Genomic DNA, 19,396 nt, shown 5'->3' with positions numbered 1-19,396 from the left:
CCCGTACAAAACATACACAAGCACAGGGAGGACATGCAAAACCCACAAATGAAGGCCTGAGCCAAGATTCAAACCCAGAACACCCCTTGTATATTTATTTATTTAATTATATTTCATTTATCATTTTGGTGTATGAATAAACATTTGTAACATGCCCCAAGTGGATCCAAGGGCTGTCATAGTATTCAGCTGTTTAGAAATGGATCTACTGTAGATATAAATGCTGTTGCACATTCTAAGACTACTACAATACTAAGTTCCCATCACACATTCAATGGCTGTTTCCCCATCTGCAGAAGAAATCAATACATGCTGATGTGTTGGGTCCATGCTTGTGACCTTGCACCTATGGGTTCCTGGTTACCATGGAGATACAAGCCCTCAGCTACCAGTGACATCTCAGCATCATAAATCCACGATTAAGTCATCATTTCTTTGCGATGTAGAATTAAATAAATGTTACTAGGTTTATTCATACAAAGAGACAGTAGTGCGGTTTGTGTCTGCTGGTTTACAGTATCTAGACTGCACTCGCTGCTGCTAATCCTAACCCGAGTGAAAGTTTAGTTTAAATCGCTGACGGAAACCCGTTTAAAATTAAAGGCTGGCCAGCCTGTTGATTTTTTCCCCCCTTGGAAATAAAGGCGAATGACGGACGACGGAAGGGTACCCACGCTGCAGATGGATGACAAATAACAGACACTCATTTTTTAGTAAATTGCCCAGCTCTGGTATTTACTGCATCATGTGTGTTCTGTTCTGTACCAATTTGTCCATACGCAACCGTAGTAAAGATAAACGGTTCAGAATATGGATGAATGTGTTGTGTGACTTGAAAAAAAGAGTTTGCCATTCATCCCTGGACATGCCAGCCTGGATTAAGGTTCCCCAATTTACTGACAGACATATGAAAGTACTAAAAATATTTATCTATCATCTTGGAAATATTTTTTTTTTCCCCACATACCCCCTACAATGTGCTCGTGTACCCCCCTGGTGGAGAGACACTGCGCTAGGGCAACCATTGGCTGTCATAGTATTCAACATATATATATACATATATATATGACATGACATATATGACATAATTGCCAGGTTTCCCTCTCACCCAAAGGTAATCCACCCAGAGAGCAGCAAAATAAAAAACTTAAATGAGCACAATTCAACACATATGAGTAGACCTACGCTATGATGGTACAAAAATGTTAATGTAAACATCAGTGTGAATAGCATTAATGATTCACCTGCGGGGCAGCGATGTTCAGCGCAGGGTTGGCCAGTTCGTACCTCTCCTGGGATTTCTCTCTGGCCAGCCGGGCCGCCTCCTTAACCTCTTTAAATTGTTCTGCAAACTGAAGGTGGACAAAAAGGTGATACAGCTGTAACTCTGCCTGCATATACCGGTAACCAAAACTAACTTTTGAAAAAAACACAAAAAAAAACACATACAACACATCAATGCTTCACCCCCAATCATGCAGCAACTTTGTTGAGGTAACTATTGACGAAAAACACAAAAATACTTTGTTTTAGGGCTACACATGTTTTCCCCCCCCAACGGAACCAGACAAGTATTCTATTTACTAGTCAAATGGAGGAGGTGGAACCCTCACCAACAATAACCAACATTTGCTGTATTTTGGCAGCCTATGCACACCAACGTAGCTTTTGTAGGATCCATACAGTTTGAAAAATCATAACTTTATTGCCATCCATCCATCCATCCATCCATCCATCATCCAATCCGCTTATCCTCACAAGAGTCACGGGCGTGCTGGAGCCTTCCCAGCTGTCTTCGGGCAGTAGGCGGGGAACACCCTGAATTGGTTGCCAGTCAATTGCAGGGCACACAGAGACAAACAAACATGCACACTCACAATCACACCAATTGGGGCAAATTTTAGAATGCCCAATTAATACCATACCTACCAAACAGTTGTACAAATATCGAATTGAGCTCTGAAAAAAGAGAAATTAAGTCATCACTTAGTTGAGATTTGACCCAAATATCACCTTAGCCTCGACTACAAAAAAAATCTGGTTGTTCAACGCCTAGTGTGCACTAGGTCCTCTCCAAAAGACAGCTACTAAAATAGAACCCAAACTGTAATGACATATTTGCATGATATTGACATGATATTTTGTTGTTAGTAACATAACTATGAGAACATTTTCCAAAATGTTTTCCAGTTTAATACATTTTCTAGAAACTTTATTTGCACATACAGTACGTCACGATTGTTTGTTGCATTGCATTCTGGGTAGTGACGTAGCATTCTTTTGTTTTTAGCAGTTGCAGTGATTTGTTAGCAGCGATGATCTCTTCTGTTCAGCCTTTTCAATTCAAACCAGAGCGTGGCCAAAGACATGAGGAAAGTGAGGAAGAAGCCTGTGATGAAAAGGTCAAGCCGATGCCGTGTTTACCCAAGTAGCTGTGGTCCGTAATCGGCAGGTGTACATTGGTTTGCCACTGTATAGCTACATCGGGCATGCATGTCTCTGTCTGAGTGGATGCATCTGTCATACGCTGTGAACATTGTACACTTAGAGATGTCAGGCTATTTGACTGGAATTTAGCATTGTTCGTTTCCTCTTTTGCGATTTCGATGTCCAGTGACCGGGGGTCGCCCGTAGCTGCAGTTGCTGAAGAAGCATGGTCCATGTACATTTCATACATACATACATGGCATCTTTTAGCGCGGTTTTCACTCATAACTTGTGGGCATTTAGGCTCCTTGTGGGAAAATATGAATGGGCAGACTCTGCAATGCATTTGGTTTTACCGTCATTTATAGCCAGACACACCAGTAAGCTCTCTCATGAGCTGAGGGTGATGAAAGGCCTCAAATGCGTGTGGACTAAAATGATGAGAAAACAGCCAAGGGTCTTTGGGAGTGTGGACTCTTCCAACAGCATCCTCCCATTGTTTTTTTTTTTTTTTTAACTTTTTCTTTAGGAAAGCTATGGAGACTTACCTGACTTTCTTTTTTGATTGAAAATTACATCCAAAAACCATTAGGTGTTGTATTTTCCTCCTTTTCGCTGTTAGTAGAAGTTTACAATTGTTTTGCGTTGGCCAACAGAGGGCAGCACCCATAACACATAATCATGGCCACTGTGCATCAAATTACGGTATGTTATTAACAAACAAGATTTTTTTTTTAACTTACAATATATTATTATATATATCTAACAATGTCTTTTAATGGTAGAGGTCATTGGCTATATTTTGAGACCCATTTGTCGTTATGGTCGGGGTTCTTTAAAGCAGAGGCTATTTTTTTTTTCAATTAGCGAAATTGTGGTCAAACATCATGTCAGGCTTAATCTGTCCTGATGTTTCCATCCCTAACCTTTCCTAATCAATTTTGTTTATAAATTAACTACAAAAAACAAAAAAGTCATTTATTTTCATTGTTACCTGCTGCAGCTGCTGTTCTGTGGAGAAGCCAAGGCCATAAACAGTGTTGGCCCGGCTGTCAGCCCATTGACCAAACTTCTGGGAGGTTTTGGTGAAGGTCATGTTGGGGGTGATGGTGCTGTTGATGATAGCCTATCGTCACAAAGCACAATAGAACAATCCATAAGGAATGTGAAGAAAGTAGTAAAGAAGTGTAAGTACAGTCGAACCTCAATTGACAAACCTTAATCCATTTCGTAACGTTCACAAACCAAGTTGTTTCCGACTGGAATGAATGGAAATACACTATCTGGTCCATCTCAAGAACACAGATATAGTCATCTTATTTTTATCAGTGTTTGGTTAAAAATAAATATAAAAAGAAGAAAAAACACACTTTATTATGAAGGAACACAGTCCCCTCCCAAAAGTATTGGAACAGCAAGGTCAATTCCTTTGTTTTGGTTGGATACTGAAGACATTCAGGGTTCAGATCAAAAAATGATTATGAGAAAAGTTCAGAATTCCATCTTTTATTTCATGGTGTTTACATCAGGTTTTTACTGAGAATCTATATACTATGAAGCCTAATGCTGCATTTGAGGAAAGTGGAAGTCAGACTTTTCCGACTTCCGACTAGGAAAAGTGCACTAGAACGACCCTTTGAACTGGGAGTTCCAAGTTGTGAAGTCGGGGAAAATAAAAAGGACCCCGAGCTCAGCGACGACTTCAATGTGACATCACTTGAAAATAGCGACCCCATGGAGACACAGACTGTGAATGGCAAAACACAATTCACAAAATTATATACATATATTTATCTATACTGTATTACCGGTACATTAACTTAGTTGTTTGACATAACTTCATGCAATACAACGGGATTTTCACCGACTGAGTGAAGATATGCCGTTATCTCACCTGCATGACTTTATTTGCTGAAATGAATGAAATGTTTTGAAGAGAAGACATTCCTTCATTTTTATAAATTCAATAAATTGTGAAGGTTTGCTGGAGGTTAAAATGTGTTGAGATGAATCAGAACAACAAACAATTTGTTGGAATCAGCCATCTTTGTTATTTATATTGGCCTCATACACTATGGGATTGGAACTGAGACAATCCAAGTAGGATAAATCAGACTTCCAAGCTTACTCGAATGCAGCATAAAGCTCGCATCTCACTGAGTGGCAAAGGTTTTTAAGTGTGTGCGTGCACACAGAGCCAATGATGTTTACACGGAGCAACAAAAAGCATAACTGTGTCTTCCACAGCCATGCCAAGACTGTGAACCAAAAATAGTACACAGCAAATTATTAAGAATAGAGTTAATGCCAACATTAACTGTAGTGTTCATGCCAGGCATACACTGGACTTGCACATGCTGTATGAAAGACTAACAATGTATTTGAATTGTATTAAAGTACTAAGCATTTTTTTGTATAACCATATACATTTTTATTACACTAACTAATTCTTCACTGGCAGTATCTGTAGTGTAGAGTGCTAAAATTAGCAGGGAAGCTGCTATGTACTTGCTCTCCAAGGAAGGTCGCTTTCAATGACACAATATTCGCAGGCTGTCCACAGTCATCCAGAGAAACATGAATAATGCCTTTAAATACCAAAACGGTTATGTTCATTTGCCATTTCTCTTGCAAGTACTGTAGCCTTAAAATGCTAATTCCATTCCTAAGTGGTAGTGGGATAACCTTTTCTTTTACATTGATTATAATCAATCGTAAATGTCCTTTTCTAATTTTTAATACAGAACTCAATATGATCCCAGATCCCTCAAGGGGAAATTCAACTCACCCAATGCTGTAAATGTTGTGTTGCACACCACACAGAAGGCCTGATTACGCACATGAAGGAATCCTAAGAGAGAATCAGCGTAAAAGTGGTGCGCAAACAGTGCTGCACCTCTTGAGCTGTGGGGTGGAGTAAGTGACTTGTTCTGGGGTAACTCAACAGTAGCTAGCAAGTACTCGGGGGGCCCCAAAGCCCAAATCCATACAAATATATATCTAATTGTCTGTCACTTAATCTTCTGAAATTCCTGCAACAGTTTTTGTGTGTTTACTACAATATTCTAGTGCAGAGATTCCCAAAAACTGATGATTAAGTGAAATGATCCAATTTCACTTTATTAGGACTGCAACAATTTTTTTTAATTTCAGTAACAACTTCATCTGTTGATAAATTTTTTGATTGATCTACGAATTTAACCCCAAAAAACAATTATCATATATTATATTATTATTTCTAATTGACCGTGCAGAAAATGCACAAATTGATTGGGATGTAGTTACTGGTTTGGTCCATAAAATGCCGGAAAATATGCAAAAATGTTGATTGTTTTTTTTCTATGGCAAATGTCTTATTTTGATTAAACACAAAGATAATCAGTCTTCTTTCACAGAGGACTACAGAAATCTGAAAATATATACTGTTGAGTGGCAGAAATTCTGAGGATTTTAAGTTAAACAGCGTCTCTGAACAGTTAATCAATTATCTAAACTGGTATAGATTAATTTGATAATCGTTATTGCACCTCTACGCTAAATTAACCTGGAAATTATTTATGATGTATGAAGAATGATTTTTTTCTATTATAGTCTATCTAAGCCAATGATGTACGCCGACACGCAGAACTATGAAATGCTCGTTCACTAGATAGTAGATGGTACATAATTGTGTATCCACTGTTTGTGACATTTTTGTTCGGTGCCGTGAGATTTTGGCTCCAAAAAAGCTTGGGAGATGGAATGGAGGTCACATCCCACAACCACCCAATGAAACAGCTAAGTGAAAAAGCTTGTAAAATATATATGTTCACTATCTTTGTCAAGTGAACCATCTGAGGGGAGGGGATTAGGCTAGCAAAATGCCTGTTGCTTTAATCTGTCCTTAAAAGCTTTTCACAGCAGTGTCAAAAAGAGGCGTGGTGCATTACACAGTGGAAGTACAATTATCAAGCGCTATAAATTACCTGGAGTGATGTACACACACTGAATGAAACTTCGCCATGCACGAGTCAAACCACTGAGCTTCTTTGCTACAGAGAGCAAGATGAATTCTCTGACCGCTCTACCAACCCCCTGTGTGACTCTCACAGTCTCTATGATGTCTTTAGAAGTGTGATCTGTGCATGACTACTGTAGAAACGTGCTCATATAGACACCAATGTGTGTGATGGGCTCTCAGTCACTCACTTTAGTCCCGCCCACACTGATGATGCGGTAGACGTTACGGCTGGCGTCATAGAAGAAGGACACGGTGACGGCATGCTTGCTGGCCGGCAGCCAGTTGCGTTTTGTAGCCGGGTCGATCTGGAAAACATGAGCTCGGGCGCTGAAGATGGGCTGCTCCCTGTATAATACATGAATATTGGATGTTAATGACCCAATTCAGTCACAAGCCTTGACAAAGACAACATGCTTTACAATGCTAGTGTACAACACACTGCCCTTGATTTACGACACAGACCAGTAGGATTAAGATTAAGTATAAATGTATCTGTTCCCAACACCTAATCTCTATTTTATTATCAATATATCAGCAATTATCAATAATCATCCACACATAAACAATGTATCAATCAATCAATAAAAATTTATTTATATATAGCACTTTTCACAAATAAAAATGCAACTCAAAGTGCTGTTCAATAACAACATCAAAATACAACATAAAAAGGCCTGCTCCCTCGCAATAAACACAAAGACAGATATCCACAAGCACACCTGCACTCACACACACACACACACACACACACACACACACACACACACACACACACACACAAAACACACATATAACCTGATGAACATGATTTAAAGAAAGAAAAAAAAAAGACATGGCAAGGCACAGAGAAACCATTTGAGGAAAGAGTACCCAAGGGGAGCACATCCACAGTAAGAGGAATGACAGCCCATGGCCACGGGGAGCGATACCGTTACAGAGACCCCCGGGCCATATTAACCAGGGCAGACCGTACACACAGTGCAGGGAGCCACACCTCCCAGCGCGGGGGCCCCATGAGGAAATAGAGGAGCTAAGCGCGATAAAAAACACAAAAAATAAAAACAACAGAAAACAATGAAGCTAAGGACTAAAAAGCAATGAGATTGGATTTAAAAATAGTCCAAAATAAAAAGAGTAAGAGCAATTATTTAAAAGCCAAACTAAAAAGGTATGTCTTGAGCCTCCCTTTAAAATATCAACAGTCTCTGCAAACCTGACGTCCTTTGGCAGGCTATTCCAAAGCTGTGGACTAAAATGGATGAATGCAGCGTCGCGGTGCGTTTTCTGTTCTCACCCTAGGAATAATCAAACGGCCGGTGTCAGAGGACCTCAGGATCCTTGAGGGTTGATATGATTAAAGCAAGTCAGATAAATAAGATGGCCCAAGACCGTTAAGACATTTATAAACTAATAAAAGTACCTTAAAAATTTATCCTGAAACACACGGGGAGCCAATGCAGCAATTTTAAAACTGGTGAAATGTGCTCGTCAGCACCCGTGTGACTGAATTCTGCAGTCATTGTAAGGTGGAAACACTCTTTTTGGGGAGGCTAGAGAGCAGGGCATATAATAAAATGCAATAATCTAAACGACAGGTGAGCCGTGATTGGTCGCTATCTGAGCCCTGAGGGTCTGTGATGTCATTTTCAGTCGACAGAAGTGACAACATGGCAGCACCCTGATATGGCTAAAAATGGGTGGATTTTGCTTCTTAACGCATATTTTATATTAATCATATTGCCTTGTTTCAACTAGTGGGGCTGCATAGAACATATTCTTGAAAAAAATATGTTTGGGTTGACTTCTCTTTAAAACATCTGATGTAGATTTAATAGTTTTTTTTATTGCAAAGTTTGGATTGTACAAACAGTCCAAATACAGTATATGATTAATGCAAAATGTTATTTTCAAAGTCAATTCAAAGATTGAGCCGTGTCACAGAATGGATTGTTATAAAACTGGGTGGCACTAATGTATATAATGTATAGCTAGGGGAACGGTGGAATATGGGATGGTTAAGATGCGTGAAAGCAATATCTCACAGCTTTTATAGCTCTACCTTCCATGTATGCAATGACACACCCTTATTGCACTTTCTGATGTTAATGAGGATAATATGGGCCAGCGAAAAGCACTGATCTTATGAAAAAAGTTCCTTTGTATGGGTCGGCAGTGGCTATATGAAGCATTGTTCCATGTGGATTTGCTTGAAATTACCAAACATTTGCATACAAAACAATAGTCATTGTTGCTGAAGCTGCAATAATAGACAAAAGCAGCAGAGCCAAGACACCCCTGGGTGTTTTTTTGCGTCCACTGTTGTACTAGATAGAGTCTTATTAGTAATTGATGAAACAAAGAGTTTGTTGAAAATATAGCAATATAGCAACATAATCCAACTTTCACATTTGGCCTTTACACATTAGCTGGTAAATGTTAAAAATGTGCCACTTGATAATTTCTGTAAATGGTCCAAAGGATTGCAAAAATACCTGCATGATGGCTGAAGTAAGGTTATAAACAACGGTGGGCACATCAGTCAGTCATCATGCCATCATTATTTCAGGCCGACCCAGTCCATCTGAGTGGTTGGTGACAGCCAATCAGCGTCAAGAACGTACTTACTAGTACTACATTGCCTGCAGGCCAAAAAAAAAAACTACAAAATAATAAAACTGAACTAACTTTTGGTCTCACATACCGCAATAACATTGTCCCATATTGTTTTTATTTCACAAATCAGTTGTGTGTGTGTGTGTGTGTGTGTGTGGGTCTGTGATTTGTGTTATTTATTTTTTTCATTATTTGGCTGCTTGTGTGGCACCTGCATATGACATGGAAATTACGCTACCCCTATTGGCTGTCACTGATGAGGGATGCACTAGGTCCATATGGACTGGCCTGAAATAACGACAGCATGCTGACTGACAGATTTACGTGCCCACTTTTGCATATAAATTATTCTAAATTTAAGTCCGAATTTGTAGGAAAAATAAGTTTATAAAAAAATTAATAAATGAATAAATAATTCTGTCTGCAGTTGCTGAGAGCAGGTTTGCCCAGCAACCTTCAAGCTCACAGATGGCAGGAATAAACTATACTAAAAACTACTGAGTTGATATCAAACCTGAAGGGAAAACGCTTTTGGCTGAAGCAACAAAAACAAGCTGACGAAAGAAGACATGCAAGCTAATGAGCCAGCAGCCAACTGGAATACATACTGTTATTTAAATATGGCTCACACTAATTAACTTCCCCTTTTGATTGGAGAACAGCCAGGTTGCTTAATTACTGCATAAAAATTATGAATCATTCTGTGCGGTGATTCCCAACCAGAGTGCCGTGGCAAACTGGTGCCATGAAAGCGATCAACAGGAGTACTTTGGGAAATTATCCATTTTTATCACTGTATGTATGTATGTATGCACCGTATTTTGCGGACTATAGGTCGCAGTTTTTTTCCCCCCATAGTTTGGCCGGGGGTGCGATTTATACTCTGGAGCGACTTATGTGTGAAATTATTAACATATTACTGTCATGGATTGTTAGTGCTGACTTGTGACTTGTGTTTTGCCTCCCTCTGCAGGCGCTTTGGCGCTGAAGTGCCTGCAGAGGGAGGCTATATCTATATCTATATATGATCATCTATATATTCTATATAATTTCACGTTATTGTAACTAACATAAAGAAACATAAGTTACATCCTAAAAGCTATAAAAATGCATGAATAATTTAAACTGTTAACGTCTAATGTTTTGTTAAACTAACAGGCCTTTCTCGTTGAGGAAGCCATCTTATCCAAACAGATAAACATTTACAAACAAATTCCACTGACTCCAGGTGTGCAGCGAAGATGCCTGTTTATATTGTGAAACTGCACAAGAAACTGAAAATACTATCAATCTATGCATTACATACACATGTATTTTCATAGACATGAACAAGATGAGTTTATGCTAACGATTAGCGATCGCGATTAGCATTAGCGATAGCGATTAGTATGTTGAGTCAACAACCTACAATCATCCACAATTCAGCTCGTATATACATGTCATTACACACAATTGTCTAAGTTAGTTTCAGACGATGGTTGAACAAGAATAAACCACAAACAGGCAGACATGCTAACGATTAGCAACCGCGATTAGCATTAGCGATAGTGATTAGTATGTTCAGTCAACAACACAGTACAACCAGCCACCAGCCAAATGGTGCATGGTCATTACCGGTACACACAATTGTCTAAGTCACTTACAGACGATGGTTGAATAAGAGTATTGGGGTATTGCATCATGCAGCCACACACGTTAAGAGGAGCACACTCAGCAGAGAGGAGAGGAAGACATTATTACGACCGAATACATAAATACTTTTAGGGACTTGGAAACATTCTACATGGTCGGGGATGAATAAAAGACTTATTTAAGCGATCTACAATCGTTTTGGTGAGTTTAAAGTTATCTTACCGTAACTTTCTTGTATGCTACATGTAGCATCGTAGTTCGGTGGAAATGATGTGTACTAAGCACACAATTTCCTCCCAAAATGCGACTTATACTCCAGTGCGACTTATATATGTTTTTCCCCCTCTTTATTATGCATTTTATGGCTGGTGCGACTTGTACAACGGAGCGACTTATAGTCCGGAAAATACGGTATGTATGTATGTATGTATGTATGTATGTATTAGGGATGTCACAATATCTACAATATTGTGATTTCGCGATATTAAAATTGCCACACTACATCTTCGATATTAATGGTTGATTAAAAGTTGTTTTCCATTTGTGCAGTTCCAGCACCCTCTGGTGGTTAGTTTATTAGTACAGTTTTATTTGATGCAATTTTTTCCCACCTATAATGGATGGATAGATGTTTAAGATCCACGCTAAGCGCCAAATAAAGAGGAATATAACACATTTGAGTGGAAGTCAACTCAACATATTTTTTTCAAGAATATTTCCAATGCAAGCCCACTAGTTGAAACAAGCCATTCTGATAAATCGCGTTTGTGAAATAAGAGTTAATCCACCCGTTTTTAGCCATCACTGGGTGCGGCCATTTTGTCACGTCTGTCGACTGAAAATGACATCACAGTTGCCCAGGGCTCAGGTAACGACCAATCACTGATCACCTGTTTTCTGACACTGAGCCATGATTGGTCGTTATTTGAGCCCTCAGGGCATCTGCAATGTCATTTTGTGATAAAATGGCCGATCCCTGAGATGGATAGATTTTGCTGCTTGACTCATATTCCATCCATCCATTATCTGTACCGCTTCTCCTCACAAGGGTCGCAGGGCGTGCTGGAGCCTATCCCAGCTGTCTTTGGGCAGTAGGCGGGGGACACCCTGAACTGGTTGCCAGCCAATCGCAGGGCACACAGAGACAAACATCCGCACTCACAATCACACCTAGGGGCAATTTAGAGTATCCAATCAACTTACCATGCATGTTTTTGGAATGTGGGAGGAAACCGGAGTGCCCGGAGAAAACCCACGCAGGCACGGGGAGAACATGCAAACTCCACACAGGGAGGCCGGAGCCGGGATCGAACCCACGACCTCTGAACTGTGAGGCGGACGTGCTAACCAGTCGACCACCGTGCCGCCGACTCATATTCCACAAACACAATATTAATCAGAATGCCTTGTTTCAACTAGGGGGCCTGCATAGAACATATTCTTGAAAAAAAAAAATGTTTGGGTTGACGTCCTACTCAATTAAAAAAGCAAGCATTGGATTCAACTCACACAAACTCAGCCCTTTCAAACACACACACACACGTACACGCATGCACACACCAGGCAATAAGGTATCTAAAGTATCAATACTTCAACGTATCAATACTTGGAACCGGCACAAAAAGTATTGCGATACATCGCAAAACGATATTTTTGCCCAGCCCTAGTACCCATGCTGCAGACGGATGACGAAAAACGGATGCTCAATTTTTTGTAAAATGCCCAGCTCTGGCAATTGGACTAATCAGAGATGGGAATCGAGAGTCAATTCGTCAAATTCATCAGCCTCACACTCTGCAGTCATTATCTCTTGTTCAATCAATCAATTTTTTTGGACGGTATTTGTTGCAATGCAAACCTTTGCATGGCAAAAGAGGAGGAGAAACGCTCTTGGCTAAAAGCATGGCTTTATTTGTAAAGTGATGATGACAATGTGGCCAGTTGTGAACATTTGTATTGTGGGTGGAAATGTGCACTCCAACATTGTCCTACACATTCCATGAATGTCATGCGTTTGGCATAAAAGGACCAGTGTTTACTGACAGAGCAGAACAAGCAATTACAATAGCACCACTCAAAATAAAGTTGTTTTTTTTATTAAAAAAAAGAATGAGATCGAGATATACAAAGCTGACAAAAGCATTGTGATTCTGGGCTCTTCCTTAGAGATAGGGCGAGAAGCCCAGTCATCCGGAAGGGAACAGGCATCTGTTCAGGATGCCTCCTGGATGTCTAAGGAGACCATGTCTCCCGCTTGGCCTGGGAACACCTCAGGATCCCCCCAGAAGAGCTGTATGACTGAAGGAGACCGAAGCTGAGGAGCTGGGAAGACGGAAGTCTGGGCGTCCCACCTAAGGCTGTTGCCTCTGCGACCCGACCCCGGATAAGCGGACGAAAATTGATGGACGGATGGAGATTTCATTCTACCTCAGCCAGTCATAACTTATGCGGTTGTCTCCCAAAGCAGCACAGTAAAAAAAATTTTTTTTAAGAAACATACATTTAAAAAAGCCTCTCTGTTTAGAGAGATGATGGTCTGATGAAAACAGCATGATCATGATCATGATTTAATCATTAAAGGAATGTGACGCATTTTGGGACAATACGAGCAAGTGTTACTGTGATTGAAAAAGTCATAAAATTGTGCGTTACTGGAAAAAGTAATGCATTTTGTAATACAGTTACAACGCCAAAGGATTAATTGATTAAGAGGTGTGTCCTATGATTTTCTTCCATCAAAGCCACTAAGGAATTGCAGAATTGGAGTGATACGCAAAAGTGACAAAGGCAACGTTATCCCTAATTATCATGGATGAAGCAAATTAGAACCATGAAAAGTGTTTTTTTTCCCCAAAAAAACCAATTACCTGACTGAATAACAGACAAAAGACAACAAGCCAAATTGAATTAATTATCATCCAAGCGAACGTGATTCAGCCAAAAAAATCCCACACTATCGTCCTCTCATCTTAATGAGAAGTGATGATTGACAGCTCATCAGCTCCCAGTCATCACACCCAATCACTCGGGGATGGAAATTCTGTCATTTATTTGGCTTGTCTTGTTATTGCTTCATGAAAAGCCTCTCAAGCTAATCAGCTCAGACAGGAGTCATCACATGGAAATTTGACGAAACGAGCAGATTCAAACGGGATTAAAGTTGCCCCCTGAGGTGAGGACGAGCAAACACTGCACAGCACCTCGACAGTCGCAGTAAACCTGTTTGATACGATAGCCACCGTTTCATGTAACAGTCCAGTACTTTGCAGCACATCGGATCCAAATGCCCTGTAGCTGTGCAACTTTTTGCTTTCAGCAACTTTGAGTTGAAATCAGAATGGCAGGGTAGAAAGATAAACTCATATTGAGCAACTTTGACAGCATTATAGAGGGCAGTAAAACCCCAAAAAGGAGTGATGAGCCACAGCACATCTTTCAAAGTACTACCTTGAGGCAAATATTTCATTTTCCATTTGTAATAAGTATTGGCCCATGTTTTTAAACTAATCCAATTGCATTCCTTTCAATTTAAAGTGGAAGTCAACCCAAACATATTTTTTTTCAAGAATATGTCCTATGCAGGCCCACTAGTTGAAACAAGGCATTCTGATAAATATTGCGTTTGTGGAATAAGAGTTAATCCACCCGTTTTACCATCTCTGGGGTTGGCCATTTTGTCACTGTCGACTGAAAATGGCATCACAGTTGCCCAGGTCTCAGGTAACGACCAATCACAGATCTATTACTTTCTGAAGCTGAGCCATGATTGGTCGTTATCTGAGCCCTGAGCATCTGTGATGTCATTCTTAGTCGACAGAAGTGACAAAATGGCCTCCCCATAAAATGGCTAAAAACAGGTGGATTTTGCTGCTTAACTCATATTCCACAAACGCAATATTAATCAGGGTCACTGATGGTGTAGTGGTCCACACGCCCATTGTGTGCGTGCAGCGAGGGATCGGTTCCCGCTCAGTGATGGTGTCTGTGTGTGTCCTGTGACTGGCTGGCAACCAGTTCAGGGTGTTGTCCGCCTTTCTCCCATTGTCAGCTGGGACAGGCTCCAGCAGCTCCCCGCGACCCAGTACAGGATAAGCAGTGTGGAAGATGACACACACATGCAATATTAATCAGAATGACGTTTTTCTAATAGTGGGCCTGCATAGAACATATTCTTGAAAAAATATGTTTGGGTTGACTTCCACATTAAGTTTACATTACACACTAAATGTATAATTTTGCAGCCTTGCCACTGTGAATTGAAACGTTTTTTTACACACTGGGGCGAATAAGTATAAGTTATACATCTCCTCCTGAGACCCAGCAACTGCAGTGGACATTTGATTTCGGTATACTGTGTATCTCTTCACTCATTACAACCAGCCTACTAAGTCCTGGTGTGCTCAGTAGAGCACATCCTGGCCTTTCCAATGAGATCCCATGTGTTTGCTTTGCTTTCTTGCTGAGACTCTAGCAAAACAAATGTCAGGAAAACAGACAAATATTTTTAATTTTTTCGCAATGCTAATCATATTTTCTTGTTTATAAACATGTTCTCAATCATAAATTGGAGTCAGAGTTCAGTTGAACTTTTTGTAAGGAAAAATAATAGCCCTTTTATGAATGTCTACTGTAATGGACATGAGGATGATTTTAATGGGTTTAGTAATAGCTAAATAGTTTGTGCTTTGTTTACATTCAAATTTCTCCCCCAAAACTGCATTTCATTGCAGGGTAATAAACACATTTAATGTATTCTCTACATTTTTACATTAAATTCATTTTTTCTACTTTCAGTATTTCTCTAAACAGGTAAACAGTAGTTTCTAACTATATTTATTTCAATCTCATCAATTTTGACACTGGAGGGCAGAACCGGGGCACAGAGAATTTTGTAAAGAATAATAACAAATCTGGAAATGTCAGATGAGGAAAATGCCAATAAAGAGCTTGATTGACTGCTAGAGAAGAGAGTGAAAGCTCAGAAAAAGAGGCAGGAGGCTCATCAGATGAGCTGACACATGACCAGCAAAACAACTTCTGTAGGTCAAGCTCAGCACGTAGGACAACAAGCCTGTTCTGATGGCTTCTACTGTACAAGGGAAAAATCATGACAAACACAACATGGATGGTGTGGACCTCTGCACGTGCAGGGCTTCTATCGTATGGGAAGCAGAGTCAAGAGATGGACCATGCATATGATTGCTCATTTCTTTGATGTTGCAATGCTGTCAAAGGATGCAGTAAAAGTTTGACATGAAAGTGGTTAACTGATCTGAAAAAAAACCCCCAAAAAAACCCACTGAACTCCTTCAGGAAATACTGGTATATTTTTATAAGTTGTTGATTCAGCCCCAAGAAGGAAGGAAATTACAAAAAAATAAATTGAATAAATTGACACTTTGATACTTTTTATATATAAAACCAACATTTTTTAATTGAAATCACAAATCAGATTTCTTTTTCGGGGGATCGGAGTGTGCAGATTTGCCACATTCTTTGCGTGTACATATATACTGTATGAGTAATATTGAATTATGTATAAATTCAGTTGTAGTTGACTTATAACAACTTAAATTCTTTCTTTATTCGATCAAATGGTTTTCTTAAGGGATAGCCCAGCCTCAAAAACGAATCAAATTTTGAATCTGAAAATTGTCTGAAGATATGGAACAGAAAAATATGAAGAAATAATAATCTAATAAATCAAACTCTTTAAGGCAAGGACTCGATTAAAAAAAAAAAAAAAAGCAATTTAATTGAGATTTGTAATCAATAGCGGTGCATTTAATTTTAAATGATTAAAAGGCTTTCTGACAATAAGTTACGCTTTTCAATTTAAAACCAAATCAAGCAGAGGCCATTTCTAAAATGTGCTTCTTTGTGCATGGCTTTCTCTGAGTTGAAATCACCACGAAAGATGCACAGGCACAAAAAGACAGCCACCTCCCATCCCACCCCTGACATTTAGCCACTTTGCACAGGCAGAATGTGGGGAAAACAGCTTTGAAATTGGGAAATTGTAACTGTCGTTCAACGGTGCAACATCACTATGAAACTGACTAAATCTTGTTGTTTTTATCATTCAGCAACGTGCTGTCCGCCATTTCTGCACTTTAACCAATAATGTGGCCCTACAGTGTCGAAAATACACAAATCAGGGATAATGAAGAAAATAAACAGTTCAACCACTGCTGCTGTTTTCCTTTTAATTGCTGATTTTCATTATGGGGGTCTACTCCCCCATGCTGCGAGCCTGGGGCCTGAATTCTGTGACAGGTCATCTGAATCGATTTATTGCCATCTTTTCCAGGTCAAACATACATCCGTTCCTCCACCCCCCTCCATCATTGCTGCTCATCCATGTACGAGTGCACAGAGAGCACTTGCAGATTACAGCTCAGTAATTAAAGAGGTCACAAATATGTTCAGTCTATTCCTCATTTTTTACAGAATGTGTGCTTAAGCATAATTGTGGACATTGGTATAAGGCAAGATCATTGTCAAGATCAACATTGTGTGACTCGTTGGACCCCCCCCCCCCTACAGAAAGCCAGCTGACGTGAGATCATAGCGACCTTTCCTTACGTTTCTATGGCAATTGTTTCGATGTGCGTCTTCATCATGAGCATTAAGTCACTTTGGTTAAGAACAAATGTGTTCATGTTGGTTCCAGTGATTAGTAATTGCACTACGAAAATGTCATTCCTCAGTTAAAAACAAAAAAAAGCCATTTTTGAAGTACATATGAGGAAAATAGTCTGATGCGATACCAAAGGAATGCCAACACAGGGAGAAGCGCCAAATGCATATAATGTATTGAATTTCATAGGTCATTTGTGGGGGAAAAAGCAACCCGTTTTAGAATCTGATTGTTAAAAATAGACAGATTTCACCTGCACTTCAACGTTTTGTGAGTCTTTCCCTGGCTATTATAACACCAATCATCAATCAACCTATCAACTATCTTCTAAATTTTCAAGCAGGCAAAAAACATCTTGGCCAGGGGCTTTTTGATTCACATTTGCTGTACTTTATATCAGAGAGCGGTCATTACCATATATGGCAATTCATCCATCAATTTTCGATAAAGCTTTACTTGATTGTAGTGCGGGTGAGCTGTAGCCTATATCAGATCACTGGCAGAGCTAGGGGAGGGGGGGGGCAGGGGCACTGGCACCCCCTGAAATATGCTTGGAATTAATTATTTTGTCGGTGTTGAATTTCTGGGAAAACTTCGGGTTTAAGGTTTAGGGCGATTCTATAGGCGTCCGGGAGCTCTGATAAGTAACGGCAGTGCTATGTAGACATTGTGCACGACCAGTGGAACCAGTCGAACGTGATATGATACGGTTTGTAGACAATGACGATATTGACGTCTTTGTAACAGAATAGAGGATGGTAATTACCACTCAATTTTTTTTTTCATTAAAATAGTGCTTCTCTTGCACTGACACGTTATTTTTACATCTTCGATTGAAACAGTAAATAATAATAAATTCTGCCTGTGTGAAAGCCACATGTCTAAGCTCTTTAATGCTTTTGGAATTATGTTTCTGTCTGCTACAGGGGCTGAGATATTAATCATTTTGTAAGTGTTGAATTTCTGGGAGAACTTCAGGTTTTCAAGGGTAATTCCAAAAGCAACCTTAGGTTTTGGGGAGCTGTTGAGAAAGGCGCTTTAGGCCTTAATGGGTTAATGTGCAAAGCAGCGCGGTGCATTTACAAGTTCCCGTCATTGTGAAAGTACCCTAAAAGTACCATGTTGCTTGTGGAGCAAGCATGGGGCGTTATGTGATTTTGCCGTCCCTAAGCGTCCTTTAATCTAGCCTTTATGCAATCGGGGTTTTTGGGGCCGATTAGAAATCACAAGGTTTGATCCAAAAAAACAATACTCGATCAGAAGATGGCGCAATACATCTACTTAAATAACTTGGATAGTTGACGCCCGCCAGAGCGAAAACAGAAACCCCCAAAATTATTCCCCCACAATGTAATGTTCATGTTTACATCCTCTCTGGCATTAATGAAAAACAGAGGCATGAACCTCGCCAGTCATTTATGCGGCGAGGGCTTTTGCTAAAACTTGCTATCTTTTTTCAACATCTACAGTAGCAAAAACAAAATGCAAGAGGCTTACGTTTCACATGATATTTACAAGGTCATTTTGTACTTGACAAAAAGAATTAAGTGTTCAAGAATAAAGTGTTCAACGCGCAGGGATGGATGAACATGAGGCTATGTTGAATTTCCCGATGGCTGCCCAAGATGTCAAACCTAAATCAATTCACAGACTCGTTTTCAGAAATAATATGCATAAAACAGAGGAACATTTTGGATTTTAATGGTGTGGGACCTTTACAATAATTGAAAAACCCAAGCTACATACATTGTTCACCCAGAAGCCTTAGTTCGTCCTGGATTCTGTATACCAGCTAAAATCGAGTCTAAATGAACACATGCGTTGCATGCTTCTTTTTTACCATCTGTGCATTAGGAAGACACAAACTTGATCGCTAAGGACTTCTGGCTTTTTGGAGGTTTTGTTGTTGTTGTTTTGGCAGATTTTCTTTCGAGTGTATTTCCCTTAAGCGTTGTCCTCCTTTGAACGTCCAGCCAACTACTTATATAAATAACTAAACAAACCTTATACCTGGCCAGCCAAACAGCACCACATTACATATTCCTCATCCTAATTTTTTTGCACAGTAAAAGCAGAATGTGCTA

The 19,396-nt window shown here is 39.7% G+C and overlaps 1 protein-coding gene across 6 annotated transcripts in view; it reads right to left on the bottom strand.

The window, feature by feature from the left end:
* The window catches only part of homer3b (homer scaffold protein 3b), a 51,076-nt gene that overhangs the window by 26,848 nt on the left and 4,832 nt on the right, over positions 1 to 19,396 (bottom strand). For 3 of the 6 annotated variants that reach the window (XM_086047037.1, XM_086047038.1, XM_086047039.1), the window contains 3 exons: positions 6,616 to 6,772; positions 3,422 to 3,553; positions 1,245 to 1,352 (listed from right to left, as the gene is read on the bottom strand). In XM_086047037.1, the coding sequence (XP_085903163.1) occupies positions 1,245 to 1,352; positions 3,422 to 3,553; positions 6,616 to 6,772 (397 nt within the window). Of the gene's footprint in view, positions 1 to 1,244; positions 1,353 to 3,421; positions 3,554 to 6,392; positions 6,541 to 6,615; positions 6,773 to 10,683; positions 10,806 to 10,894; positions 11,029 to 19,396 lie in introns of those variants that run through there. The other 3 variants (XM_086047040.1, XM_086047041.1, XM_086047042.1) reach the window with 3 other exon arrangements.

Source organism: Filicampus tigris, chromosome 12 (genome assembly GCF_054856515.1).
Source record: "Filicampus tigris isolate MCC_2025a chromosome 12, RoL_Ftig_1.0, whole genome shotgun sequence".
Taxonomy (NCBI): Eukaryota; Metazoa; Chordata; class Actinopteri; order Syngnathiformes; family Syngnathidae; genus Filicampus; species Filicampus tigris.
Note: the sequence above shows the minus strand (reverse complement) of the source record. Positions and strands in the feature narration are given on the sequence as shown.